This window comes from Primulina eburnea, chromosome 2 (genome assembly GCF_022965805.1).
Source record: "Primulina eburnea isolate SZY01 chromosome 2, ASM2296580v1, whole genome shotgun sequence".
In the NCBI taxonomy this organism is placed as follows: Eukaryota; Viridiplantae; Streptophyta; class Magnoliopsida; order Lamiales; family Gesneriaceae; genus Primulina; species Primulina eburnea.
Genome location: NC_133102.1, coordinates 40958878 through 40983003, shown reverse-complemented (window position 1 = coordinate 40983003; position 24126 = coordinate 40958878). Strand labels below are relative to the sequence as shown.

Here is a 24126-nt window from a genome sequence, read left to right as displayed (position 1 = left end):
CTAATATATTAATATATATAAAATTTGAAAATGTTGGAACAACTTTGTTTTGGTTTTTGTTTGGATTGAGTTTGAATTGATGGATTTGAACATGAAGATTAAAAGATAACGGTCGAACGATATTCATTTGATGGTCTTTCTAGATACTGATAATCAGAATATTAGATTTTATTATCGTTGGATTATGTCGAAATAAATCAACTTCGTTTTTTTTCTATTGCATAAAAGAGATCTCATCTTTCACTTAAAAACGATGGAAATGTTGTTCTGGAGGCTTCATGTAATATTGATCTTCTGACTCCCAATCAAATTTCAATTTTTTTTTGACTTATTTGGATGAACAAAATCGAAATGAATTTCAAATCATCTTCGTATAAAACTGTGCAATTTCAACCATTACGATAAATTCTTGGATGACATTTAAAATTCATCCAACAAATAATTTAATAAATTAAATATCTCCGTTAAGTAAAATCCATGATACAAAGGGGAAAAAATGACACACAAATAACCACACTGAGTTGCCTTTGTTAATTATTACATAAACAAATCTACCATATAAGAATTTTTCATTGAGAACAAGTACAATCACAATTTTCCATTCGCCAAATGCCAACTTTCAAAAATCTTCCCTCTCCATTTTTCTCTCTTTCACTTGCTCAGTAGTCACCAGATAATCATCGCTCAGCACAAGGAATCATGAAAGCCATGTGTCTCTCTCCGCACACCCACTCTGACAACTAATTTCCGGTGAATTTATGAATTTCAAGACTGATTTATGATGTATGCTTGCCTGTCATGAATCGTTAATTTACTGATTCCTGTTAAAGGGTCTCCGAAAAACCCTTTCTTTCATTCGGAATCCCCGAATTTTGCAGCTTCTGTTGATGTTTTCTTGTGTGTTGATGAGTTTGTCGCTTTTACCCAACACAATCTGTTAGTTTTTACCTGCATTAGCTGGAGTTGCTATCACAATTGAGTTGAATTCAATTTCTTTCGATGGGGGACGACTTCATTTTGCAATTTTCCTCCAATTCGTCTAACCAATCGGATCAGTCCTCGAAGATAGCGAAGCTGGAGGCCAGAATGGTGGGCAAGGCTTCCTCTACAGCTGTCACACAAAGCCAAGTGCAGGTCCAGCCCAAATCGTGGTCTGCGGCCGGGAAGTTTGGTGGGAAGAGCGAGAGTCTGCCCAATTCTGCTATTGATAGTGATGATTCTGATGATGATGTGAGTAATTGATTTGTAAAAGCTGGTTATTTTCCCATTTATTTTTCTTTTTTATTTTTGTTGTTATCGAGTGTATGACCTCCTGCTCACCGAGTGAAGTGAAAATGAATATTGAAGGAGAACCGAGGAGTTAACTTGAAAGCTGACGATATTTCCTGCCTCAAATTGGTTTCCCAATGACATGCATTTTTTGTTAGCATATGTGGACAGTGTTGATTGCAAGGAAATATATGATCTGGTTATCATGGACTCACTTTTCATGAAATATAACATAAATTGATCGATGAAACTTAAAACGAGTAACACGTGTGAGACATCAAATTCAGTTACTTTGTTTTGTCGAATGTGCGTAATTGCTAGGTTGGACATGTATTTACTTTTATCTTGAAATGGTAGTCGTTGATAAGAAACACCGAGAACTAGACACGTGGAATTGTTGGTTGGCATATGTATTGCCGTTACGATTTTGTTCTAATTTTATTATTGATGTGGGTGATTACTATCTTCGAGTCACCAACATGTGTAGTTTGATAAGAACATCTAAGTGAGTTCAAAATTTCCAACTTTACTTTCATATAATTTCAATGCTTTTATAGCTCACAAAAAGTGTAGGTTTGATGCCAACGGTATATAAATTTATCCGACTAAATGAGTTACACGTGGGAAGGGATATGTTATCTGGGAGACACTTCCCTTCAACTTCCACGTGTTAAGCATTGGTGTGGTATGACTTGTCAGTTTAATTCAATTATGGACCATCGTAAAGTGATCGTGAACACCATATTGACATCTAGTCTCCATACAGCATCTCCTGCTAAGAAACATGAAGAGAAGAAACTCACACTTGAAATCACATGTATCATATCATCAGTGCGATAATTCATCGAACAAGACCATTTTCCCTGTCAACATATATTTTATATTCTGTTGTCATGTTATCAAACATTAGACCCACTAGCCCATACCCATTCCAATGGGCTTTACTCGTTCTCTTTAATTTTTTCCCATATAAATTAAAGAGAGTACTTTTTCAAACATATCGTGATAGTCGTCAAAACCACAGAATAGTAACTGTTGCCACGGAACATGTATGATACATTTTGAAGATTCTTTTGTGATTATCTTTACTTGATGTATGGTATTTTTGTATTACTTTGTAGTGTTCTTATTTTGATACGTACGATATGGATGTGCATGTTTAGTTATCTAACATTTAAATACATTACACACGCGCACACTCTCTTGTCTCTGTTTTCAATCAACAAGAAACAATAAATGGCAAGAAACTGTGTAGAGATCCCAAATTGCCTTGCGCGTGAAAGGTTGGATTACATGTATACCCATCCCATTGTCATTTCTGTATGCAGTGAAATCTTTATGGTGGATTTTAATTTTGATAATTTTTTGCTGTTTGTTTGTTTTAGTTCCAGATTTTTCAAGCATGATTCTAGACACATCCCTTCTATTTATAAGCATATGCATTTATTGCTCATTTTGACATGTTTCTATTCGTGTTGTAGAATGGAGGGGAGTTTCTCATATTAGCTAATACTCAAAAGAGACGTAAGGTCGAAGAAGATCTTGGCTCTACTGCTGTTCTTGTTGAGGTATATAATTTCTGGTACTAATTTGCATGTTGATGTTTCTGAAATTTTCTACTTATGTTGTTCTTTACCCTGCTTGTCCACTGTTTGAAATTGCAATGGCATGCTATTTCTTAGTTTACTTCTTTGGTTACATCTTGCATTTTTTCTTATGTTTTAATATCTTTAAGAGTATACTAATGCTTAAGGAAATGTACCAGGCAGTGAGTGACACAAAGCAAAAGATCACAGAAACTTTGGAAGTTAACAGCACAAGCGTGGAAGCAAGTAAGAGAAAACAAGGCCGTGGAAGGGGGAATCCCGTGTCTGGTAGAGGTCGTAATCACCGTGTCAATGATCAGGCAAAAAATCAGATGATTTCTCTATCAAATGGTCAAGTTGAAAAGTCAAATCAAAAGGTGTGCTTGATTATTTTTTTCGAGTTTTGAATCTTATGAGGTCTTATTTTTCACTTTACCTTAGAAATGATGAACATTTACTGAATACAAACAACAGATTGTCACAATTCTGACAGTCCGACAAAAGCCTTAACCCTAGGTACTTAAAAGACGACCAGAGAAGGCTGGATGCACATTACTTGCACAGCCCATGGTCTACGTTGGGGACCTGGGGTTTCATTCCTAATTAAAGTTATTATGTGGTTAACGTATCAACTGTGTACCTCAGTGCCTGTTATCAACAAGATCTTTTAGTTCACCTCACTGTTCATTGTCAACAAGATTTTTTACAAACACTTTTGAAAGAAAAATGTATTTTATTACATATTCATCAACAAAGGGGCAGAAATATGTTTTGGCAGCAAACACAGTGAGAGCCCCTCTTAATTTTACTGATCTCAAAAGCTCACATGGTTCCAGAATAGGAAAAAGAAACCTCGAGACTATGAAAAGGGCACTCTTCCTTTGGCACTATAAGTAAATGGGATTGAGTTTATTTTATGACTTCACTACTTTATATGCACATATATTTAAAGAATTCAATGTAGTTATATTGCCATTTTTCCACCATTTGCTGCATGTTTAAGATTTCTTCTAAGACATAATCTTCCAGATCACTTGTTTTGTTTAAGATTTTGAGGCTCTTTCACGTGAATACTTTATGTCTACATGCATCATTTCCTAAATAATATAGGGACCAATGTTTTCAGCCGTGCTTTCAGAACCGGACCTGACAGGCCAGTTCGATCGGGAACCGGTCACGGGTCCTATCCGAACAATTCTAAAAAAAACAGTTTTACCAGTCAACCGGTCAAGAACCGGTTAACATTTTTTTTAATTTTATTTTTGGTTATATGTATATGATTATTTGGATTTTGAACATTCTTAAATATATTATTTTAGTATTACTGGAGTGTATTTGATATTTTAAACTTTGGTAAATATATATTTTTATTTTTTATATACACAAGTAAGATCTTTAAAATTTAAATATATTATTTACTATATTATGTTATAATATAACAGTGCGGTTGAACCGGTCCGACCAGTTGAATCACTATTTTAAGGTAGACCGGTTCAATCACCTGTTGGTTTTCAGAATCATACTCAGTCGTTGATTCGACCAATTTGTTGAGAAATTATGACATGTCCTAAGTTGGCATGAAATAATTTGATTGGTCAACAACCAATCAAGAACTTGCAAAATAGGATAAAAAATAATGAACCGGCAAAATATGATAAAAATCGAGGAACCGACAAAAAATTTAGAAACCAGGTTATCCTCCCTTTACACGGTTCAAGATCATATGCTTCCTCTTCATTTCTCTGTCTGTATTTGAAAGATTTTATTGCTGTGGAGAACCTCTAGTTCTCTAATCTCCCTTTTTAAGAGTTTCAGTTTTTCTTTACAAATAAGAGAAAATAATGGCTCTACCAAATCTGGTATAACTAACCATAACATTTCGGATTCTTGATGTGGGACATCATGAAGATCTCGAATATAGCATTTTCAATATAATTTACATATTCGGACACAAGTATTTGCTTGCATGCAAATTTCCCTGAACTAAATTGATAGGTTTTATGGCTTGATGACTAATTTAAACAATACATGTTTAGGTAAATTAATACTTGTTTTCATTTTTTTACCTTTCTTAGCTAACAGTTAATTTGCATCATCCTTTATATACTATCCAATTGGCAATGTTTGTTTGGTGGATACTGGATACACCTTTTTACAGTGATTTTAATGTCGTCGCAATAGCATTTTTTTTCAAAGCATTTACTTAATTTCTTGTCTTTTAACTCAATTGCTTTGAATTTTTTTTCATGGAATAAAATGACTTATATAACCAAATTGTATACGAATAGTAGTTTATTTGCTGTTTCTTCTTGTACGTTATCTCGTGCATTTACTTGCACTTTTGTCTGTTGGGCTACACAGGATGGTTACCTTGTGGAGCAGCTTGGACATGATGGCCGCTCATCAATTGAGGTTTTCTTGTTTCTTTTAATCTTTTGTTAAATTTGAGCTCAATTTGTTCAATAATGTCAACCTTGAATCCTAGTCCAATCACTATGGTTACTGCCTGAATATTATGGTTGCTGAGCCTTGAAACAATATCATTGGAATGGCTTTAAAAATATAAAAATTATAAATAAATAAAATATAATTTGATTGGCCGTTAATTGATTAAATTTGTCTGTTATTCAAAACATTAGGAAGAATTGACATCCTTACGAGCAAAAGTTGGAATGTTGGAAGAAGAAGCCAGAAAATACCGTGAAGAGGCCTCTGATTATCACAATCGTTGTCAGCAATTACAAATGGTAATGTTGCTGTGTTCTTGATTTCTCTTGGATTTCTGGAAGTCGGTGGAGAGCATCTGACTGTTGTTTTATTTTTAACATGAAGATGAAATGACTTTCTCTTTTCACGCAGTACTCTGTTTGGTTCTGATTTGTTTTTCTACTTGAACAGGAGCTAAAGGATCTGAAAGATTATGAACAACAGATGAAACCAAAGGTCTGTTGTTTCTTTTCTTCTTTAGCTTGGAATTTTGCTAAGTAAGTTTATTTCCTGCAGTCATATCTCATAGAGTTACTTTAATATTCTTTTGATGCAGAGAATTAAAGTAATATCCGATATATTGATATCAGTTTCAAAAGCAGAGAGACAAGAAGCAAGGATGAAAGTACGCCAAGATTCTTTAAGACTCGGCAATGTGGGGGTCATCAGGTACTTCAAAAGTTCAAAATTTCACTGAGTTATTAGCTTGAATGTCAAATCATGTTCTGCAAATGCAACCGATTACATCAGTCAGCCTGTTTGGTGGCTGATCCAGCATTTGTGTTTACCGGGGGCCAACTTGTGAATGAAGAACTGAATTTTTGTAAAATATATAATCGGCAGAACTTTATTTTTGGAAGTTTCAGAATAAGTAACTGTCAAGTTGGATTTTTGTGATCTTTTGAGGATGCAACGATGAGAGCTCTTTAGATTCTCTAATCTTGGACTTTTGTTCTATCAGATTTTTGATATATTCTTTTTTTATTGCTTAAGATGCAAACAAACCAAATCCATCTGAATATTAACTGTTTTTAATATTTGAGGTTGAGCTTAAATTTTTTTAGACCATTCACCATTTTATTTTTTTAATAAAAAATAAAATATTTATAATATTTAGTATTTCATCATTGAATAGCTAAGTTTAATACTTTTGATAATTTGATGACCACAAGTGCTGCATTGTCACCTTTTGCTTGATCATTAAAATTTGAAACAATAAATTTGTATAAAATATGTTCCATTTCTAGACCTTTGCCAAGCAATTTAGATCAAGTTCCACTTCTAATTTGTACCACAGTCATTGATTTAATCACAACTAGAACCGTTAATTTTAGTGCCATGATTAGATATTGCATCTCTTGCAAACATTATAATTGATATCAGTTATCATTTTATGACATGTTCTCATATGCTAATTTGATAGTCTCTTCTCGAATTCACGGATTTCGATTATGATTTACGAACCAATATTTGAGCTACTTCGAAAAGCTAGTGCACCGGCTTGGTTCGTTTGCATCCCGATTGTTGTTACTCCTACCTTTCAAACTTTTATTTGCGAAAAAGTAGTATTTCCTTTGTTACACACCCCTTTTAATGCGACTAATAACTAGAGAATCTGACCAACAGCTGTCATTCTCTGCTGCGCTTTGGTATGATTATTTTGTTAGGTTATGTTAATTTGTTCTTCACTCATTTGGATAGGACGGGAACTGTCATATCTGAGGCTTGGGAAGATGGGCAAGCACTGAAGGACATAAATTCTCACCTTGTATGTTGCTACTTCAGTCAGTATTGATTGTTTTCACTCTTATTTTTGTGTTCCGTTCCAGCTAACTGCATTATATTGGGTTTGGATCATTTTAGAAAGTATGGCAGCTTGATGGTGCTTTGTGTTAGGCTTTGGTTCTGAATATTAATCCTTCTTGAAATTTGAATGGACCTTATCCATTAAATTTGGATATCCGAAATTTTTTTCCCGATATTTCTTTTGCAGTTAATGAATGATTTAGACTGCTCGTTCTCATGACCTTTGATTATGTTGCGATGAAGTTTTCCTGATTGTCAGTTTTGTGGCACCATCTTGTAAACATGCCAGAATGTTATATAATTTGAATACTTATTGTTTCTTACCTATGATCACGTTTCATGCTTAAATTTTGTAGTATAAATGATTAATTCAAAGTGCCTTCTACCTGCTTTGTGTTATTTGCTTTGTGAGCATATATTGGTTGTCCCTTTGCTTATCCAGCTGATACATATTGTCTCAATGATTCTTACACCGATGCAATGTATTTGTTCAGAAAAATTTGTTGGAGACAAAAGAGGCTATTGAGAGGCAACGAAAATCTTTGAAAAAACGCCAACCTGGTAAAGGTTCTCACTTTTTCTTTATAAATTTATGATTCTCAAGGCTGTAACTGTTATCATCAGTAACAATGATCTTTTCCATCGAACATTTCAATGCATCATTGAAATGATTTAAGGTGTAACTTCGAGTCTTGTACCTTGTTATTGTGAAGACCGTGATTATGATATGGAATTGACGTCTGAACATGGTCAATGATGATGTTAGATAACTATTACTTGTAAAAAATTGGTCGATATTTGTTCCGAAGTAAATGAACTTAGCCTCATTGCTGTTGGGTGGATAACTCAATCTCTTTTATAATTATCTCATCTGCTTAGTCGTAGATGGTCCATTGCTGTTTTGTTTATGTCTCCATCCGATTTTTCTTTCTCGTTTTTTGTTTGTGCTAAGAAGCATTTTTGTACCCTGGAATCTCTTTATGTATAATAATTTATGATGCAATTAGCTTCTTTGTTTTAATATTCTTTTCATTCCCTCTGAGTGATATTCCATGTATCAAACAAACTCTTATGGCTTTATGGTTGTTGATTGCAGAGAAGGGTGATGCAACTGAAACAGAGGGTGGTGCTCAAGAAGAAGATATTGTCATTCATGATGAAATTTATAAGTCTCGTCTAGCTAGCATCAAGCGCGTGAGTTGGTTCTTTTTCGTAATTGTTTCGGTTGTTATTTAATTTCTTATATTTTGGCAACTCGAACTGTTATTAGGAGGAAGAAAATGTAATGCGTGAAAGAGACCGGTATGAATTGGACAAAGGAAAGCTAATACGGGAAATGAAACGCATAAGGGATGAGGATGGCTCTCGTTTTAATAATTTTCAGATCTTGAACCATCGTTACGCTCTGTTAAACCTTCTAGGGAAAGGAGGATTTAGTGAGGTTTACAAGGTTTGGACTACAATGAAATGGATGTTTCTTTCTTCTTGATTTGTGAAGCGAGGATTGAAATTCTTGTGATGATATTTAATAAGAAATATTGGCAGGCTTTTGATTTGGTGGAACATAGATATGTTGCCTGTAAGCTGCATGGTTTAAATGCCCAGTGGAGTGAAGATAAGAAGCAAAGTTACATACGACATGCAATCAGGGAGTACAACATCCACAAGACGTTGGTTCACCGTCACATTGTTCGGCTGTGGGACATTTTTGAGATCGATCAAAACACATTCTGCACCATCTTGGAATATTGTAGTGGTATGATTCATATGCATTTTACCTTAATTACTCAATCAATGAAATATTCTCTCTTCCAGAAGACGAAATATGAAAAATTCAGGACAGAATTGATGTATACCCCTAGAGTTATCAGGCCATTACGTATTAATTGCTCATTGCCTCATTGTATGCCAAATGCACGTGATTATGTATGGTCAAAGATGAATTCCACGTTCTAAGATTCATTCTATTGGCTGGAGCCTACTTTGTGGTCGACTGTAATAATTGAAATCAATTAATTATCTTTCTTCAGGCAAGGATCTTGATGCAGTTTTAAAATCTACTCCTACTCTGCCAGAGAGAGAAGCTAGGATAATTATCTTCCAGATCTTTCAAGGACTTGTTTATCTGAACAGAAGATCGCAGAGAATTATCCATTATGACTTGAAGCCTGGAAATGTCTTATTTGATGAGTTTGGTGTTGCTAAAGTCACAGATTTTGGTCTTAGTAAGATTGTAGAGGATGATGTTGGCTCCCAGGGCATGGAACTTACATCCCAAGGAGCTGGAACATATTGGTAAGTTATCAAGCATTTCACATTTATTTTGCCTAGCATATTTTTTCGAGTTCGGATGTGATAGAAGCTGGCCATTCACTGTGTTTATCTGTTTTTCTGCCAAGATTTCTTGCTTTATGGGCTGCCTTTTTTAGGTTTTCGATTGTTAATGCTACTTTTGATTTTCAACTCATTCGTGATTTATTATCTCACTGTAATGTCAGGTATCTTCCTCCGGAATGCTTTGAGCTGAGCAAGACTCCTCTTATATCCTCGAAGGTCAGTGATTAAAATTTTCCCTTGCTAGCAATTGTTTTGAAATTGAATCTAAGGATGGTATATCAATGAATGCATACATTTCTCCAACATTAGTTGATGGTACACTGGCCCTTCTAGGTTATTCAAGTTTCCAGTTTAATTGCTGTAGAAACTTGCTAACTTTCACCATTTTTGGAAACAGGTTGATGTTTGGTCTGCAGGTATTTTGTTGTTCCAAATGCTGTTTGGCAGACGCCCTTTTGGGCATGATCAGAGCCAAGAACGCATTCTGCGTGAGGATACAATCATTAAAGCTCGTAAAGTGGAGTTTCCTGCAAGACCATCTGCATCAAATGAGGCAAAGGCAAGTTCTTTTCCAACAGCTTCGTTCTTTATGGTATTTGCTGGTAACAAACACCTTCTCAGGACGGTCCTGGACTTGAATTCGGCTTGAAATTATATTCACATATATATTCGAGCTGGATTTGAATTAGTATTCATTACAAGTCAAACAATAGTTAGTACATCTCAATCGATCTGCATCACTACGTCCAACCTTACACGTTATATTTTATTTCAGGATTTTATTCGTCGGTGTCTGACGTATAATCAAGCAGAGAGACCCGATGTTTTAAGCATTGCTAGTGATCCATACCTCAACTATACAAAGAAGTGAGGAAGGGCTATACAATATAGAAACCTTGGGGAATTTTGTATAGTCTTAATCCCTTGGTAATTTTAATGCCCTGTTTCATTCAAATATGTTTTGGAGTTATTTTATTTTTTTTTTTTCTGTACTACATCCTCCTTTGTATCTGTTGTGTAAAGCGACCACATGTTTTTGCAGTAATGAAACATGAAAATGGAGGGGGGAAAAGTTTGGTTTGTCTGATTTTAATTGTTTATCATATTTCCTTGTGTTAGGGAATAAATAAATAAATAAGTCTCTTTGCGAGTCGGTGTCACAAATCTATATCTTTGATACAGGTCGAACGATCCATAAAAAATATACTTTTTTATGGGTCAGATCAAATATTAATATCACACAATTGACTGATAAGACGCTTTTATAAATTTAAAGTATTTTTGCCACCACCCTTGTATGAATTAGGACTTTTTGTAGTGGAATTGGGGCTTTAGTTACTGCAAAATATATTTAAAACTAAAACTTTCTCAGTTAAATGGAAAATTGATTAATAAATTCTCAAATTGGAATTTTTACTTTCTTTTGGAGTGTTAATGAATCAAATTCAAAATATAAATATTATATTTAACTAATTTTCAATATTTATATTAGCAAGAATTAAAAGGGTGATGTGTTTACATAAATTTTAAGATGAATTAGAGAATGCTAACAGAGTCTGATGGCCATTAATAGATTATTATAAAACAAAAGAATGTATTTATATTTTTAAACATTATTTGAAGAGTGAGTCTCATGTGAGACCGTTTTACGGATCATAATCTGTAATACGGGTCAACCCTACGCATATTCACAATAAAAGTAATACTTTTTCATGGGTGACCCAAATAAGAGATCCGTCTCACAAATAAGACCCGTAAAACCGTCTCACATAAGTTTTTATCTTATTTGAATTATTAATTATCTTGTAAGACATAGTTTGAACTTAAAGATATTATATGTAGATAAATAATATAATACAATAAAAAATAAATAAAATTTAATAGTTAATATAATATTTGATTTGATTGATAAATAATAGTTTGTTCATTGATAAAATGTAATATAAGATGATATATTATATATTTTTTAATAATTAATAAATTATTAATAATATTATTTACTAAAAATAATATTGTAATTTTAAATTTAATGAGATGATCAATGTAAAAATGTAATGATACGATCAATGTAAAATAAATAAATAAATAATATGATCGAATAAAGATAAAATTCAAAATGCCGAGATCTCGGAGATAGTCCGGTGGTCTCCGCTCCTCCCCTCCCCTCTCGCTGGTTCTTCGAGTCCCCCTGATGTAAGGATGATAAAAATTCAAAATCCCAACTACCCGATTGGACCCAACACAGCTCGTTTTGTCTGCTGTCTCTCTGCCAGCTGCTAAGCGAAACCATTTTTCAAGATTCCGCCAACAAAATCTAAAATGATGCGACTCCGGTTCCTCTTTACGTTCTATTCCGCGCCATTTGCTAGGAAGTTTTCTACTTCACACGATGCCGCTGTAGAGCAAATCTTCCGCATAATCAGCACCTCACCTAATGCACGGTCTTTGCAGCACTCCCTTAAAGCATCCCAAATCGCTCTCTCGAACGACTTAATTGACAGAGTCATGAAAAGGGTACGCTTTTCCCATGCTAACCCGCTTTCTGCTTTGGAGTTTTTCAACATTGCTTCAAGAAACAGAGGGTTCTTTCACACTTCATTTTCTTTGGACACCATGCTGTACGTGCTTGGTAGAAGTCGTAAATTTGAACTAGTATGGGAATTGTTGATGGAATATAAGAGAAAGGATCGATCTTTAATAACCTCCAGAACTGTACAGGTTGTTTTGGCTAGGATAGCTAAAGTTTGTTCTGTGCGGCACACGATTGTGTCATTTAAGCGGTTCAAAAAGGTTGTCTCTGAGTTTGATGTTTCTTGTTATAATGCCTTGTTTCGGACTTTGAGTCAGGAGAAGAGTATGAGTGATGCTAGGAATGTGTACCATAATTTGAAGCACGAGTTTAGGCCAAATTTGCAGACGTTTAACATACTGTTGTCAGGTTGGAAGTCACCCGACGAGGCAGAGGCGTTTTTCTTAGAGATGAGAGAAATGGGCGTTGAGCCGGATGTCGTTTCTTATAATTGCTTGGTGGATGTATACTGTAAAGGAAGGGAGATTGAGAAAGCACGTAAGGTGATGAAAGAAATGAGGGAGAATGGAGTTGATTTGGATGTGATAACGCACACATCTTTGATAGGAGGGTTGGGGTTGGTGGGGCAACCTGATAAGGCGAGGGAGATCTTGAAGGAGATGAATGATTATGGTTGTTATCCTGATGTTGCAGCGTATAATGCTGTAATTCGGAATTTTTGCATTGCAAAGAGGATGGGTGATGCTCGACATATGTTGGAGGAGTTGGTAGGTGTTGGGTTAAGTCCCAATGCAACGACCTATAATTTGTTCTTTCGAACATTTTATTGGTCAAATGATTTAAGGAGTTCTTGGGATTTGTATTTGAGAATGAGAAAGACGGGGTGTTTGCCAAACACACAATCTTGTATGTTTTTGATTCGGTTGATGCATAGGCAAGAGAAGGCTGAAATGGCACTTGAATTGTGGAATGATATGGTAGACAAGGGGTTTGGTTCATATATTTTAGTTTCTGATGTTTTGTTTGGTATGCTTTGTGATATGGGAAAGTTGGAAGAAGTCGAAAGGTGTTTCTTGCAAATGGTGGAGAAAGGGCAGAAGCCGAGTTATGTATCGTTCAGAAGGATCAAGGTGCTTATGGAATTGGCTAACAAGCAAGAGGCTCTTTTGAATTTGTCAGAGAAGATGTCTGCTTTCGGTTCAACAATCCACTTGGGAAAAAGTGTCGTGGATGAACTAGAAAGACCTATTTCAGATTTTGCAGTCAAATAAAAATGAATGTAGACATTTTGCTACCTTTGGATGCGAGATCCAAGTACTTTGAAATCCTTGTCTGATGAGGTGATTTTAAGCGAAAAAAAACAAATGGTTGTTTAGTCTGTTAAAAAGGTAAATATTTTGAATTATCTACCATTTAAAGCCATGACTGTTTTCTTGTTGAGAGGAATAGGCCGAAGTTGAGGACGGACCTATACATTTCATGCTCTTTCTGAAAAATTTGGAAGGTTCCTGTTGCAACTTATGAGAGAGCAATTTGTTATATGGATGAAATCGATTTTTTTAGCAATTATCTTGGCAGGTTTTCTCTACTGGTATCTTTGTTAATATCACTTATTTCCATGCGACTTAGCACTCTGCATGCAGCGGCAGTGAGAGAGAGAAACATTGGTCAACCTGAAAGGTTTTTTTGAATAAATTGTTTTGAAAAATGGCATCATCATATTTGGTTTTTTTGTCTTGACTCCATATTTTTTGAATTTGGTGGTACGTTTTCTTGTGGGTGCAACCCAACAGGTAATTTATTGACAGATTAAAAGGAAAGTGAATAATGTTAGGCCTATGTGACAGATTCTTGACTTCTTGAAACTGACAGAACAGCTTGTGCTGTGCATTGGTTTGGGACAGAGTATATGCAACACTAATGATACAAATTCTTGTTTCAGTAGATTCTCTAGTCTGGGAGGATGATGCATGTGCACTATTTTTAGTTTTAGGAAAATTCAACTGGCATCCTTGCCCGGTTGCTCTAAATGCACTGCATCAGCCTACTGATTTCACAGTAATTGAATCAATTGCTCTGTAAACGATTAAGGTCGAATCTTCATCCTCTACAGAACCTTAAAATTTGGCAAGAAATCGAGGATACGTAGAAAGATGGATGATGGGAATGGTGGTGGGGAAATTATCATCTCAAATCCAAGCGCAACCTCCCTGTTTTCATCATTTCCTCTGTGTATAATGAAAAGGATGGGGGAAATTAACAAGAAAGATGATGGGAGTGGTGATGTAAGGGTTCAGAAGTCGTGATATCAATCCTCAATTCTGCACAAAAACAGAACAAGAACGTGCTTCCACTTCATGTGGAAAAAATGTTCAAAATCTTCGAATAAAATTCAAGATCTAACTGTTAATTGTCCCACATTGGTCGGATAAATAACCTGAGAGTTGTATATATGGGCTTGGAGAATCCTCCTCCTTTGAGCTAGCTTTTGGGTTGAGTTAGATCCAAGTTCCAATCTTAACATGGTATCAATAAATAACCTGAGAGTTGTATATGTGGGCTTGGACAATCCTCCCCCCTTGAGCTAGCTTTTGGGGTTGAGTTAGGTCCAAGTTTCAATCTTAACATGATATCAGAGCCCGGGTTACACCGTTATGGGTTGAACTGTCTATAATTAGGCCATGTGTTCTGCCCATAGTTGGGTCATTTGTAAACTCCACGCTCCAAATGTTCATTCCTGGGCGTTAGAGGGGTGTGTTAATTGTCCCACATCGGTTGGATAAATAACCTGAGAGTTGTATATATGGGCTTGGACAATCCTCCCCCCTTGAGCTAGTTTTTGGGGTTGAGTTAGGTCCAAGTTCCAATCTTAACACTAACGATCCAATTTTTTTAAGTTTATTGCATATGATACGTCTGCCGTAACTTATATCTCTCGTACCAGTTTTCAATACATGAATATAATAAGAAAATGGTCGAGCATAGCGGCAGACTTAAGGTGAATGAAGCAGCATTACTAAATAACAACTTCACTGTCCGCGCCAGGGGCTTGACCAGTGCTGGAACCGTCGAAATTCCGTTTCGCAAATTCTGCGTCTGGCAGAGGTCGTAATCGCCGTGTTACTGATCAGGCAAATAATCAGATGATTTCTCCATCTAATGTTCAAGTGGAAAAGCAAATCAAAAGGTGTGTTTGATTATTTGTTTTAAGTTTTGAATCTTACAAGGTCTCATTTTTCACTTTACCTTAGAAATGATGCACATTTACTGAATACAAACAACAGATTGTCATAATTCTGACAGTCCTACCAAAGCCTCAACCCAAGGTACTTAAAAGATGACTAGAGAAAAGCTGAATGCATACTACTTGCACAGCCTAGTGCCTACATTGGGGTTTCATTCCTAATTAAAGTTATTTTGTGATTAAAATATCAACTGTGTACCTCAGTGTCTGTTATCAGCAAGATCTTTTAGTTAACCTCAATGTCCATTCTCAACAAGATCTTTTACTTTACGAAATTTAAATCCAGGTTTGATTTGGCCAATGGCCCGCATTACCTTTTGCCTTATGTTTGGTGAAACATCTTCAATTTGCTTGTTGCTAATTTATTTACCCTGTAAATTATTTTCATAATTTGTTTCAATGGCCCCATGTTGGAGATTTGTCAACTCAATGTGCTGTTTTTCCTTGAGCTTCCACAATAATACATTAAATTAAAGCTGTTCAATGGTATACAAATAAAATTTGGGGAAGTTGATAGTGATAGTAGCGGTGTTGCTTCTGGCAATTCTAAATCCACAATGTAATTGGCCAATTAACGATGAAAACATGTGCTCTCTTATAGATACATTTTATGCAGAGGTACATGTCCTCTTATAAGAATCGGTTTTACGAAGAGGGTTAGCAATGAATGAACCATCTTATAAGAACTATCAATTCTTCAGTTAATCAATGAAAATGAATATCATCCTTATGCATTGTTCTTGACGGATGATATTAAATTATGTTTCGAGGTTCATGAAATGAGGAGGTTAATGTTTTCAACAAAATGAAATTGAGGCTACATTTTATGTTATACAATAAAATGATATATATATGTATATTGTTAGTATTAATTCCATTTGCTGAGTTTTATACCCATTCCAGTCATGTTCATGTGATGCAGACACAGGTAAGAAAGACTGATTATCCCTGAGTTGTCGAAGCAAGAGAAGGGCATATGCCAAATTTTGGAGATAGTGATTGGATGTTATTTTTGATTTGTTAAGCTTTTGGTTATTTTGAGAAATATTGAAAATCTTATTTTGTATTTGAATTAGAAATATGTGTAGATACTATATTACTGGTATATGATGTATATGAAAATATTTTGCATGTGTTTTATGTGTTGCTCGAGGCATGTGGCATGTTCTAATTGCAGGGAGATGCTACTCATTTTTTTTTAAATTACACATTTTCTCCAAATTATATTTAGAAGCTTCAGCATTATATGTATCTTAGTCACGAGTGTTACATTTAGGATAGTAGCGGTGTTGCCTCTGGCAATTCTAAATCCACAATGTAATTGGCCAATCGATGAAAACATGTGCTCTTTTATAAGATGCATCTTATGCAGAGGTACATGTCCCTCCTATAAGATTCGTTTTTACGAAGAGGGTTAACAATGAATGAACTATCTTATAAGAACTATCAATTCTTCAGTTAGTCAATGAAAATGAACATCATCCTATGTATTGTTGTATTATGATTCTGGACGGATGATATTAAATGATGTTTCGACGTTTATGAAACTGAGGAGGTTAATGTTTCCTTTCATTTTTTTTGGTTAAAAATTTGATCATAGATCTGTAAAACAACTAGCTGTGTGATGAATTAATAGTTAAAAAAATAAATATATTTAAAATAATCCAAATTAGTTGATGTCAAAGTAAATGGACATAAAAAGATAACCTTAAAATTTTGAAAAAAAAGACCAATTAATAAAATTCAATCGACTCGATTTAACTAGAATTTTAAAATAATAATTCCAAATCATTATTTTATTTACAAAATATATCATAATTGAATTACCAAACAGTATTACATAACTATAATTCCCAATATAAATCGATTGAATAAGCTATTGATTATTATTATTTTTTAAAAAATGCCCACTCGCTGCTCATACACGTCTCCCTTCATGTTTCAGAATAACATTCATCTCGATGATACATCAAATTTTGCAAACGTTACTTGATAAATTTATCCTATTTTATTTTTAAAATTAGCAACAAGATAGATTAACTCAAGGTAAAAACCTTGTTTTGAGCAACGGAAAACTGAGTGAACTTTTTTTGTCGGGAAAAAAACTAAGTAAATTTTTGTCAACAAAATATTTAGTTGTGATGCTAGCAATTATCCATCAAATCTCGTACTGATACGTGATACGGAATATGGTTCTACCGTTGAACAATTTCCTTTTTGAATATTCTTCCTCGTCATACATGCTACAATATAGTAAAACAAGATTTAATAACAATCCAGAAATTAATACATATCTCACTGCGGATGTTGGGGTGGGGGCATAGGCATCTGGTGCATTGAATGTGGCCCAACAGCAAGCTGCTGAGGTGGTGGTGGTGGCCGCCAAAGGGGCGGAGCAACCATTCCTGCTGGAGGTGGTGGAGGCCTAACAAAAGCTGGATTGACTTGTGGAGGACGTTGTGGTGGCATGCTGGCAAACTGCTGCATCTGTGGTGGTGGCATGCCCATTGGACCAGCGTTTGGTGGCTGACCCTGCCAAGATGGTGGTGGAGGCATCGCTATAGTGTGATAGACAGCGGTTTGTGGAGGTTGTGGAGGTGGTGGGCGGAATTGCGGGACCGGAGGTGGAGGAATAGTTCCATTTGCAAAAGGTCGTGGTGGTACAGGAACACCAGCGGTATTGTTAGTCTGAGGGAGCGTTGGAGGTCCACTAGCAAACATGGTATGAGGCCGATTTTTCTGAGTCGTTGGATTACTTGCAGCCAACACTCGCTCTGCAGACATAAAATGAGTATGGCGCATACAAGAATAACACGTTTCAAACTCAAGAACAATCACATCAGACAAGTATAAACACAGGATGTACAAGCATATCTTATCCACTTCTCAAAGCATGAAGTTCTGTCTTTGAACCAACATCGATCATTTTATTTTAAAGATGTTTGACATATGTTAAATACTTGCTGACAAATAACAGCTAAAGATATGCCCTGTTGCTGTGACTAGCTTCTTGTGTGTGCACTTGACTCATTCTCAGGGAGAAAAAACCAAAACACACACTCGATGTAACTACAAGCCTAACCTAAGTTCTTGCAACAATGCAAAAAGTAATAACTAATAATTATTACATAGGGCTAAAAGCTATACTCCTACTTTTCGAGAAGGTAATGCTGTTACAGATATTTTAGCAAATTCATCTTCCGTCGGAGATGGAACCAATTACTACCAAGGACATTCTTAATGTACACTAGTTACTCTGCACACGCGTTGCGTGTGTGTACAATCTTTTTTATCATTATCGATGGACTAAAGTGAAAATTGACAAATTATGGAGGGACTAAATTGATATTTGAATGATTGAAATAAAAATAAAAGTGTGTGTTGAAATAAAAAAACAAAAAAACAAAAGTGCAATATTACTATAACTGTAAGGGTAAAACTGGAAAAAAAGATGGTGTCCTCCTTGGTAGTTTTTATAAGGAGCTCAGCCTTAATAAATAGTATAGATAATCGAGGACTATTCAGGTGGTGACGTGGTGTTTTTATCATGAATTGTTGTCTTATTGATTTCAATAAAAGCACATTTTCCACGATTGATTAAAGAAACTTAGGTTCGATCAAAAAACCAAAGTTCTAGGAAATCAAATGCATGCACCACTGGACGAATTAATTAAACCACGTATGCTGGTACTCATATCTCACAGAGGGCATGTGAAGTGTTTTTGTTCAACACACCATAATCAATACTTTTTAATACAAGATTAAATGGACTTCACCATCTCATGCTTATGGTGAGAAAAGTTGGGTAAACGACAAAGTGGGAAAGGCACATTTGGTTTCAGTATCTTGCACGAGCAAGACTACGAGAAATACTTGGAAGCAGCTGGATGAGAGGGAGGAAGGGAAGGAGGGCAAGAAGATATTCATACCAGCAGGTGTACCATGGCGCTCCCCCTTTGTGTCTTTCTTGTATGCATAAGACACAGTTATCTGACGATTGCAAAGATACTGGCCATTCATTGTCTACAAAAACAGAAGGTTATTAGCCTCTTGAACAATGGAACCGTGAGACAATAACATGCAAGCAATATGTCCATTACAATCCATAAGGCACAATCTTTCAAAGCAAATCATCATACTTTTTTCGAGTGTGACACCACCCAAAACCTTTGTACCTGACCTCCGTGCCAAAGATTCAAGCGCAAATACATCAAAATGTAGAATGGTTTGTGTGTAACATCACAAGACATCATCAACTAGATGCATAATAGATGTTACAAAGTTTGAACAAGGCACAATGCCATTTCAAGAAGACATAGCCAACCAAAAAGGTTACCTCAATGGCAGCATCAGAAGCGTCAAAAGAGTCATAGCTAATAAACCCAAAACCACGAGAATTTCCAGTCTCTGGATCTCTCATTATCTGTAGAAGCAACAAAAAAATGATAAAAAACCAGTAATTCAAAATTGAAAAAAAAAAAAAAAGATTGTGGATTTTACATGACAAATCAACAAAAGATACACCCATTGTTACAAAGCAACTTGGCGATGATCCATGCCAGAAGTATACAGCAATTAGTTCAATAATAGACAAAACCACATGAATCAGTACTTCTAAAATATGTAATAAAGCATCTAATTCATCATATTCGCAAGGTGCAGCTGAGAGTTGAGAAGTGTCGAATATAGAGCAGAGATTCAGGTTACCAGTAATAGACAACATAATCATAAGTTCATAACCACAAAATTTTTAAAAAAATATCGCAGCACCAATATTTTTCCTAATTAAGACTCAACCCCAACCTCCCCAGAAAAGGGAGAAAAGAACAACAAGTAAAAGAAAATAAGAACAGGACAGCAAGAAGTGGGCAATAAAAAATCCAAGATATGGTAATTGATAAATGGAAGCATATGAATTTTTTTTGCGCCCACTCTGCCAGTCTTCCGTCAAGAATCAAACTCAGGAGAAATAGACACGAGTAAAGTGCAAGGGAGAAGCTTGACCTTTGGATTCGAAACAATGACACCAAAAGCACTGAAAGTATCATACAGAAGCTTCTCATCAACATCCTGGAAACAATACAAAGAGTAACGTTGTGAATTTCGTGTGATAAAAAGGTTGCTCAGAAGTAGAGAACTTGAGCATTGAACTATGACTGTGTCATGTAAGATATACCATGTAGAATAACAACATATAATAAAGAGTGAAAAGTCGAACTGAGAGAGTAATCTAGAGAAAAAAAAGGACCAAAGTTCTTACAGGATCAAGGTTCCCTATAAAAAGGTTAGCTCCCACATCCACACTTTTCTTATCTTGTGATGCCTTGAGCCAACAAAACAGAGTAAACAAGATCATCAATGAGTACACGGCATGTAGAATAGATTATTATAGAAACCTTAAGGGATCTCATAAGTAAATAGAAGTAAAAACATTAAAATGATGACAAACTCGAATCTAAATGAAATGCAGCACATACCTTATTTACTCGAATTGCCTTACCATACAGCTTAATCATATTCAATACCTTAATGGCCTGGAAAAGAATCAATAATTAAAATTCACTGAATTTTAGAAGGAGTGACTTGAAAAAAGGTCTCTTTCACGATTGTAGCAGTAAAATTACACTTACATAGTCAGCATCTTCTTCACTTCTGAACTCAACGAAACCATAGCCTTGATGAGCATTTGTAACTCTGTCCTTGGGAACATATACATTGACTAGATCATAAAAGAAAGTGTAAGACCCCAAAATATACCCCAAAAAAGAGATAGTAAAGGAACTAAATTCTGTAAGTGCCAAGTAAGTCTGTAAAGAATTTAAATCATTCAGGTTTCCAACCATCACTTAAAAAAGGCTCATTCGGAGAAAAATGAAGTTCCACGGTAAAAGCCACAAATATACCTACAGGACCGGCTTGCACAAACAACTCCCACAATAACTCCTCACTTGCCTGTAAGTCACACAGATAAGGAGCACTTGAGATTCAAGATGACATTAAAATGACATAAAGACAAATAGAAGATAAACCCCAGGAAGGCATTCACATGAATGATGAAACCAAGACAACTTCAGGAGAGAAAATCAGGAAACACAAAACTAAAAGCTAACACCATGAATGATTTATCAGCTATTTCAGATTAAGCAACAAAAAAGTAAGTTCGCTGCTCTAAAAAGCCAAAGCATCAAGTGTCAATCATTCATTGTTCTGTTATATTCCAGAGGTTTACTCAAAATTATAAGCGTCACTAGCCAACACATGCGTTCAAGTAAATTAAATAGAATAGATAGAAAACCCAATGCATTTCGACAAACATAATCTAAACCCTGATCCAGATGTGACATAAGGAAAGAAAAACAAACTACTTTGGTTTCCAAATTGCCAACATAGACGGTGGCGTCTTGGTTGCGCTCGGCGGCATGTTGGCCCAAAAGGTTTGCACCCACTCCAGGCGCAATTCGCGTCGTCATTGTCCTCGCGTAAAATCCCAAACACAAAGAAAGCAAGCTGGAATTTTTTACCCAAGGGTTTAGGGATTCGACCCTCCTGTGTGTAATGCTTATGTTACATCAAGATTTTTTGTGAAAAATTAAGAAGTAAACATTTAAAAAAAAAACTCAAAAAAAATAGTAAAGTTATAGCTCCACATATGAAATAACAATAGATCTAGATCTCTTATGAGACGATAATTTTTATCTGTGAGACGGTCAACTTACCGATATTCATAATAAAAAATAATACTCTTAGCATAAGAAGTAACACTTTTCTCATCGATGATCCAATGAGACCGTCTCACACAAGTTTTTATCATAAAAATAATTATTAAGTTAAAAGAGAGATAAATATATTAGAACATGCTAGATTAATTCTTCAATTTTGATTTTATCTATTTTAAAAAAATAGATTATATATAAATTTTTTAGTTCACATAATTAAACTAAACTAAAATTTTCACATACCGATTGAAATGTATAATTTTAAAACATAATGTCGAACATAATTTTCAAATTTAATTGAATTTTGTTTGATCACGTCGGAACTAGCAAGTCACTAATATTCAATAAGCATGGACTAAATCTCTAGACTAACATCTCGAAAAAGTGTAGATAAAGATAATTGAAATTCTGATAATTGATCAAACGCTGCTCCTTCAACTCAGATATTTAATAATGAGTGAGTCTCATGTGAGACCGTCTCACGGGTCATAATCCGTGAGACGGGTCAACCCTACCCATATTCACAACAAAAAGTAATACTCTTAGCATAAAAAGTAATATTTTTTCATGGGTGACCCAAATAAGAGATCCGTCTCACAAATATGACCCGTGAGACCGTCTCACACAAATTTTTGCCTTTAATAATTACAATTTAATTGGATATGTTGTAATTACTCAACATGTTTGAGGTAGCTAATATCCAATTTTTCTTAAAGCGATTATCTCGATCATATCACTTCACCAAAACCTTACATACCAAAGAACAAAAAAAAAATAAAGAACTTTAAATCCAATCCCAACCACCACAGCTACTGCATCACCGAACGTCGATGCCTCCGCAATTAAAGATGGCAATAGATCGAGTAGGGATGATAATGGGACGGTGAGGGGAGGGGTGGGATGGTGCAGAGACGAGTTTGTCATCTTCTTCTCCGTCTTCGAATTCTATCTTCACCTTCATACATGTCCCGATTTCCGTTTTATCGGGTTCGAGGAATCCCATAATCACGGGGATCAAATTCTTATCTCCGTCCATATTCTCGTTTAAAAATATTAATGGGACAAGATGACAACGGATTCGAAGATTTTCTCAAACTAAAACTTATTATTATCTATTATTATTAGTGATAATAATAATATTGATATCAATATTAATAGTTTAAAAATAAATATTATTATATTATTAATATTAATAATATTTTTATTTTATTATTAATATTATTTTTGAGACGGGTTCGGGAATAAGGATAATAATCTCATATCTCACATCCACCCGAAACTACTTCGAAGATTATAAAAAAACCTCGAAACTGAACCTAAACCCGAAAAAATTGAGGATTCTCGTTTTCGTTTCGAGTTTTTTTTGTAGGGCCCCCAAACCAATGGAAAAGTTGTCTTCCTTAGGACCGAGTTAAAACAGATCAAACGGGTTGCAGGGGTGTATTGGCAACGTTGAATTTTGTATTTTGTCTCTTGTATTATTGGTAATCATGCTAACAAGCGATTGAAATTACATAAATTCTATCACTTCACTAAACCTTACAGAATATTTGGACAAGTAAAAAATTAGATTTGGATTTAGAATTTGATACCCCTAGTAGGATCCGGGTCATAGTCAGGGTCGATTTCAGGAGTATCCGGGTATAACTCCTCTTCCCGGATGGTATAACTCCTCTTCCCGGATGGTATAACTCCTCTTCCCGGATGGTATAACTCCTCTTCCCGGATGGATTGGTGTTGTACGCAATTCTTTATTATTTACCCGGGCTCTCATAGAGTTGGTCGGGTGCTTCTCCCCTGACCGGGTAGTGTTTTCCAGTTGCATATCCACTTTGGCAACCTCGAAAATAGCGTTACCTCGACAAGTGAGCCACACTTGAGTATAATCATTACATGCCATCTAATCTGCCAGAGCAACTTGGGCTTGGAGTGTCCGAGAAGTCATCAGAAGCTAGGAAGGTAAACCGACTTAGTAGATGTCACGGAAATCGAGGAAACTACCCATTCCTCCCCTATAAATAGCAGGTATTAAATTCATTTAATAGAGGGACTCTTTGAACTAAAAAGTATTGTTCACATATATTCGCATATATATTGCTTAATTTCTTCTTTGCCTGCTGATTTAAGCATCGGAGTGGTCACGTCGGACAC

The 24126-nt window shown here is 35.3% G+C and overlaps 3 protein-coding genes across 6 annotated transcripts; 2 read left to right on the top strand and 1 right to left on the bottom strand.

Moving 5' to 3' along the window:
* The first annotated feature begins 459 nt into the window (after positions 1-459).
* LOC140823205 (serine/threonine-protein kinase TOUSLED) lies at positions 460-10558 on the top strand. Of its 2 annotated transcripts, none has more exons than XM_073184407.1 (16): positions 460-1230; positions 2751-2837; positions 3035-3232; positions 5217-5267; positions 5495-5602; positions 5754-5798; positions 5899-6011; positions 7044-7110; positions 7643-7715; positions 8245-8342; positions 8419-8598; positions 8694-8904; positions 9179-9443; positions 9647-9701; positions 9883-10044; positions 10261-10558. In XM_073184407.1, exons 1-16 carry the CDS (start codon positions 1000-1002, stop codon positions 10354-10356), a joined length of 2040 nt encoding a protein of 679 aa, XP_073040508.1. In that variant the 5' UTR covers positions 460-999; the 3' UTR covers positions 10357-10558. The 2 variants fall into 2 exon arrangements, with proteins under 2 accessions (XP_073040508.1, XP_073040510.1); XM_073184409.1 differs by having other exon boundaries at positions 475-1230; positions 7643-7709.
* Positions 10559-11595: 1037 nt separating this feature from the next.
* Positions 11596-16366, top strand: LOC140823204 (putative pentatricopeptide repeat-containing protein At1g02420). 3 transcript variants are annotated; one of them, XM_073184405.1, is made up of 3 exons: positions 11596-13695; positions 15001-15202; positions 16182-16366. In XM_073184405.1, the coding sequence occupies exon 1, from the start codon at positions 11805-11807 to the stop codon at positions 13284-13286; it is 1482 nt and encodes a 493-aa protein (XP_073040506.1). In that variant the 5' UTR covers positions 11596-11804; the 3' UTR covers positions 13287-13695; positions 15001-15202; positions 16182-16366. The 3 variants fall into 3 exon arrangements, with proteins under 3 accessions (XP_073040506.1, XP_073040505.1, XP_073040507.1); XM_073184404.1 differs by lacking the exon at positions 16182-16366 and having other exon boundaries at positions 15001-15777; XM_073184406.1 differs by lacking the exon at positions 16182-16366 and having other exon boundaries at positions 11596-13355; positions 15001-15775.
* A 1078-nt stretch (positions 16367-17444) lies between these two features.
* On the bottom strand, positions 17445-21859 carry LOC140823202 (uncharacterized). The gene is made up of 9 exons (XM_073184403.1): positions 21625-21859; positions 21163-21211; positions 20890-20978; positions 20737-20793; positions 20520-20582; positions 20264-20329; positions 19596-19682; positions 19189-19282; positions 17445-18033 (listed from the first exon to the last, which is right to left on the bottom strand). Exons 1-9 carry the CDS (start codon positions 21727-21729, stop codon positions 17555-17557), a joined length of 1089 nt encoding a protein of 362 aa, XP_073040504.1. The 5' UTR covers positions 21730-21859; the 3' UTR covers positions 17445-17554.
* Positions 21860-24126: the final 2267 nt, after the last annotated feature.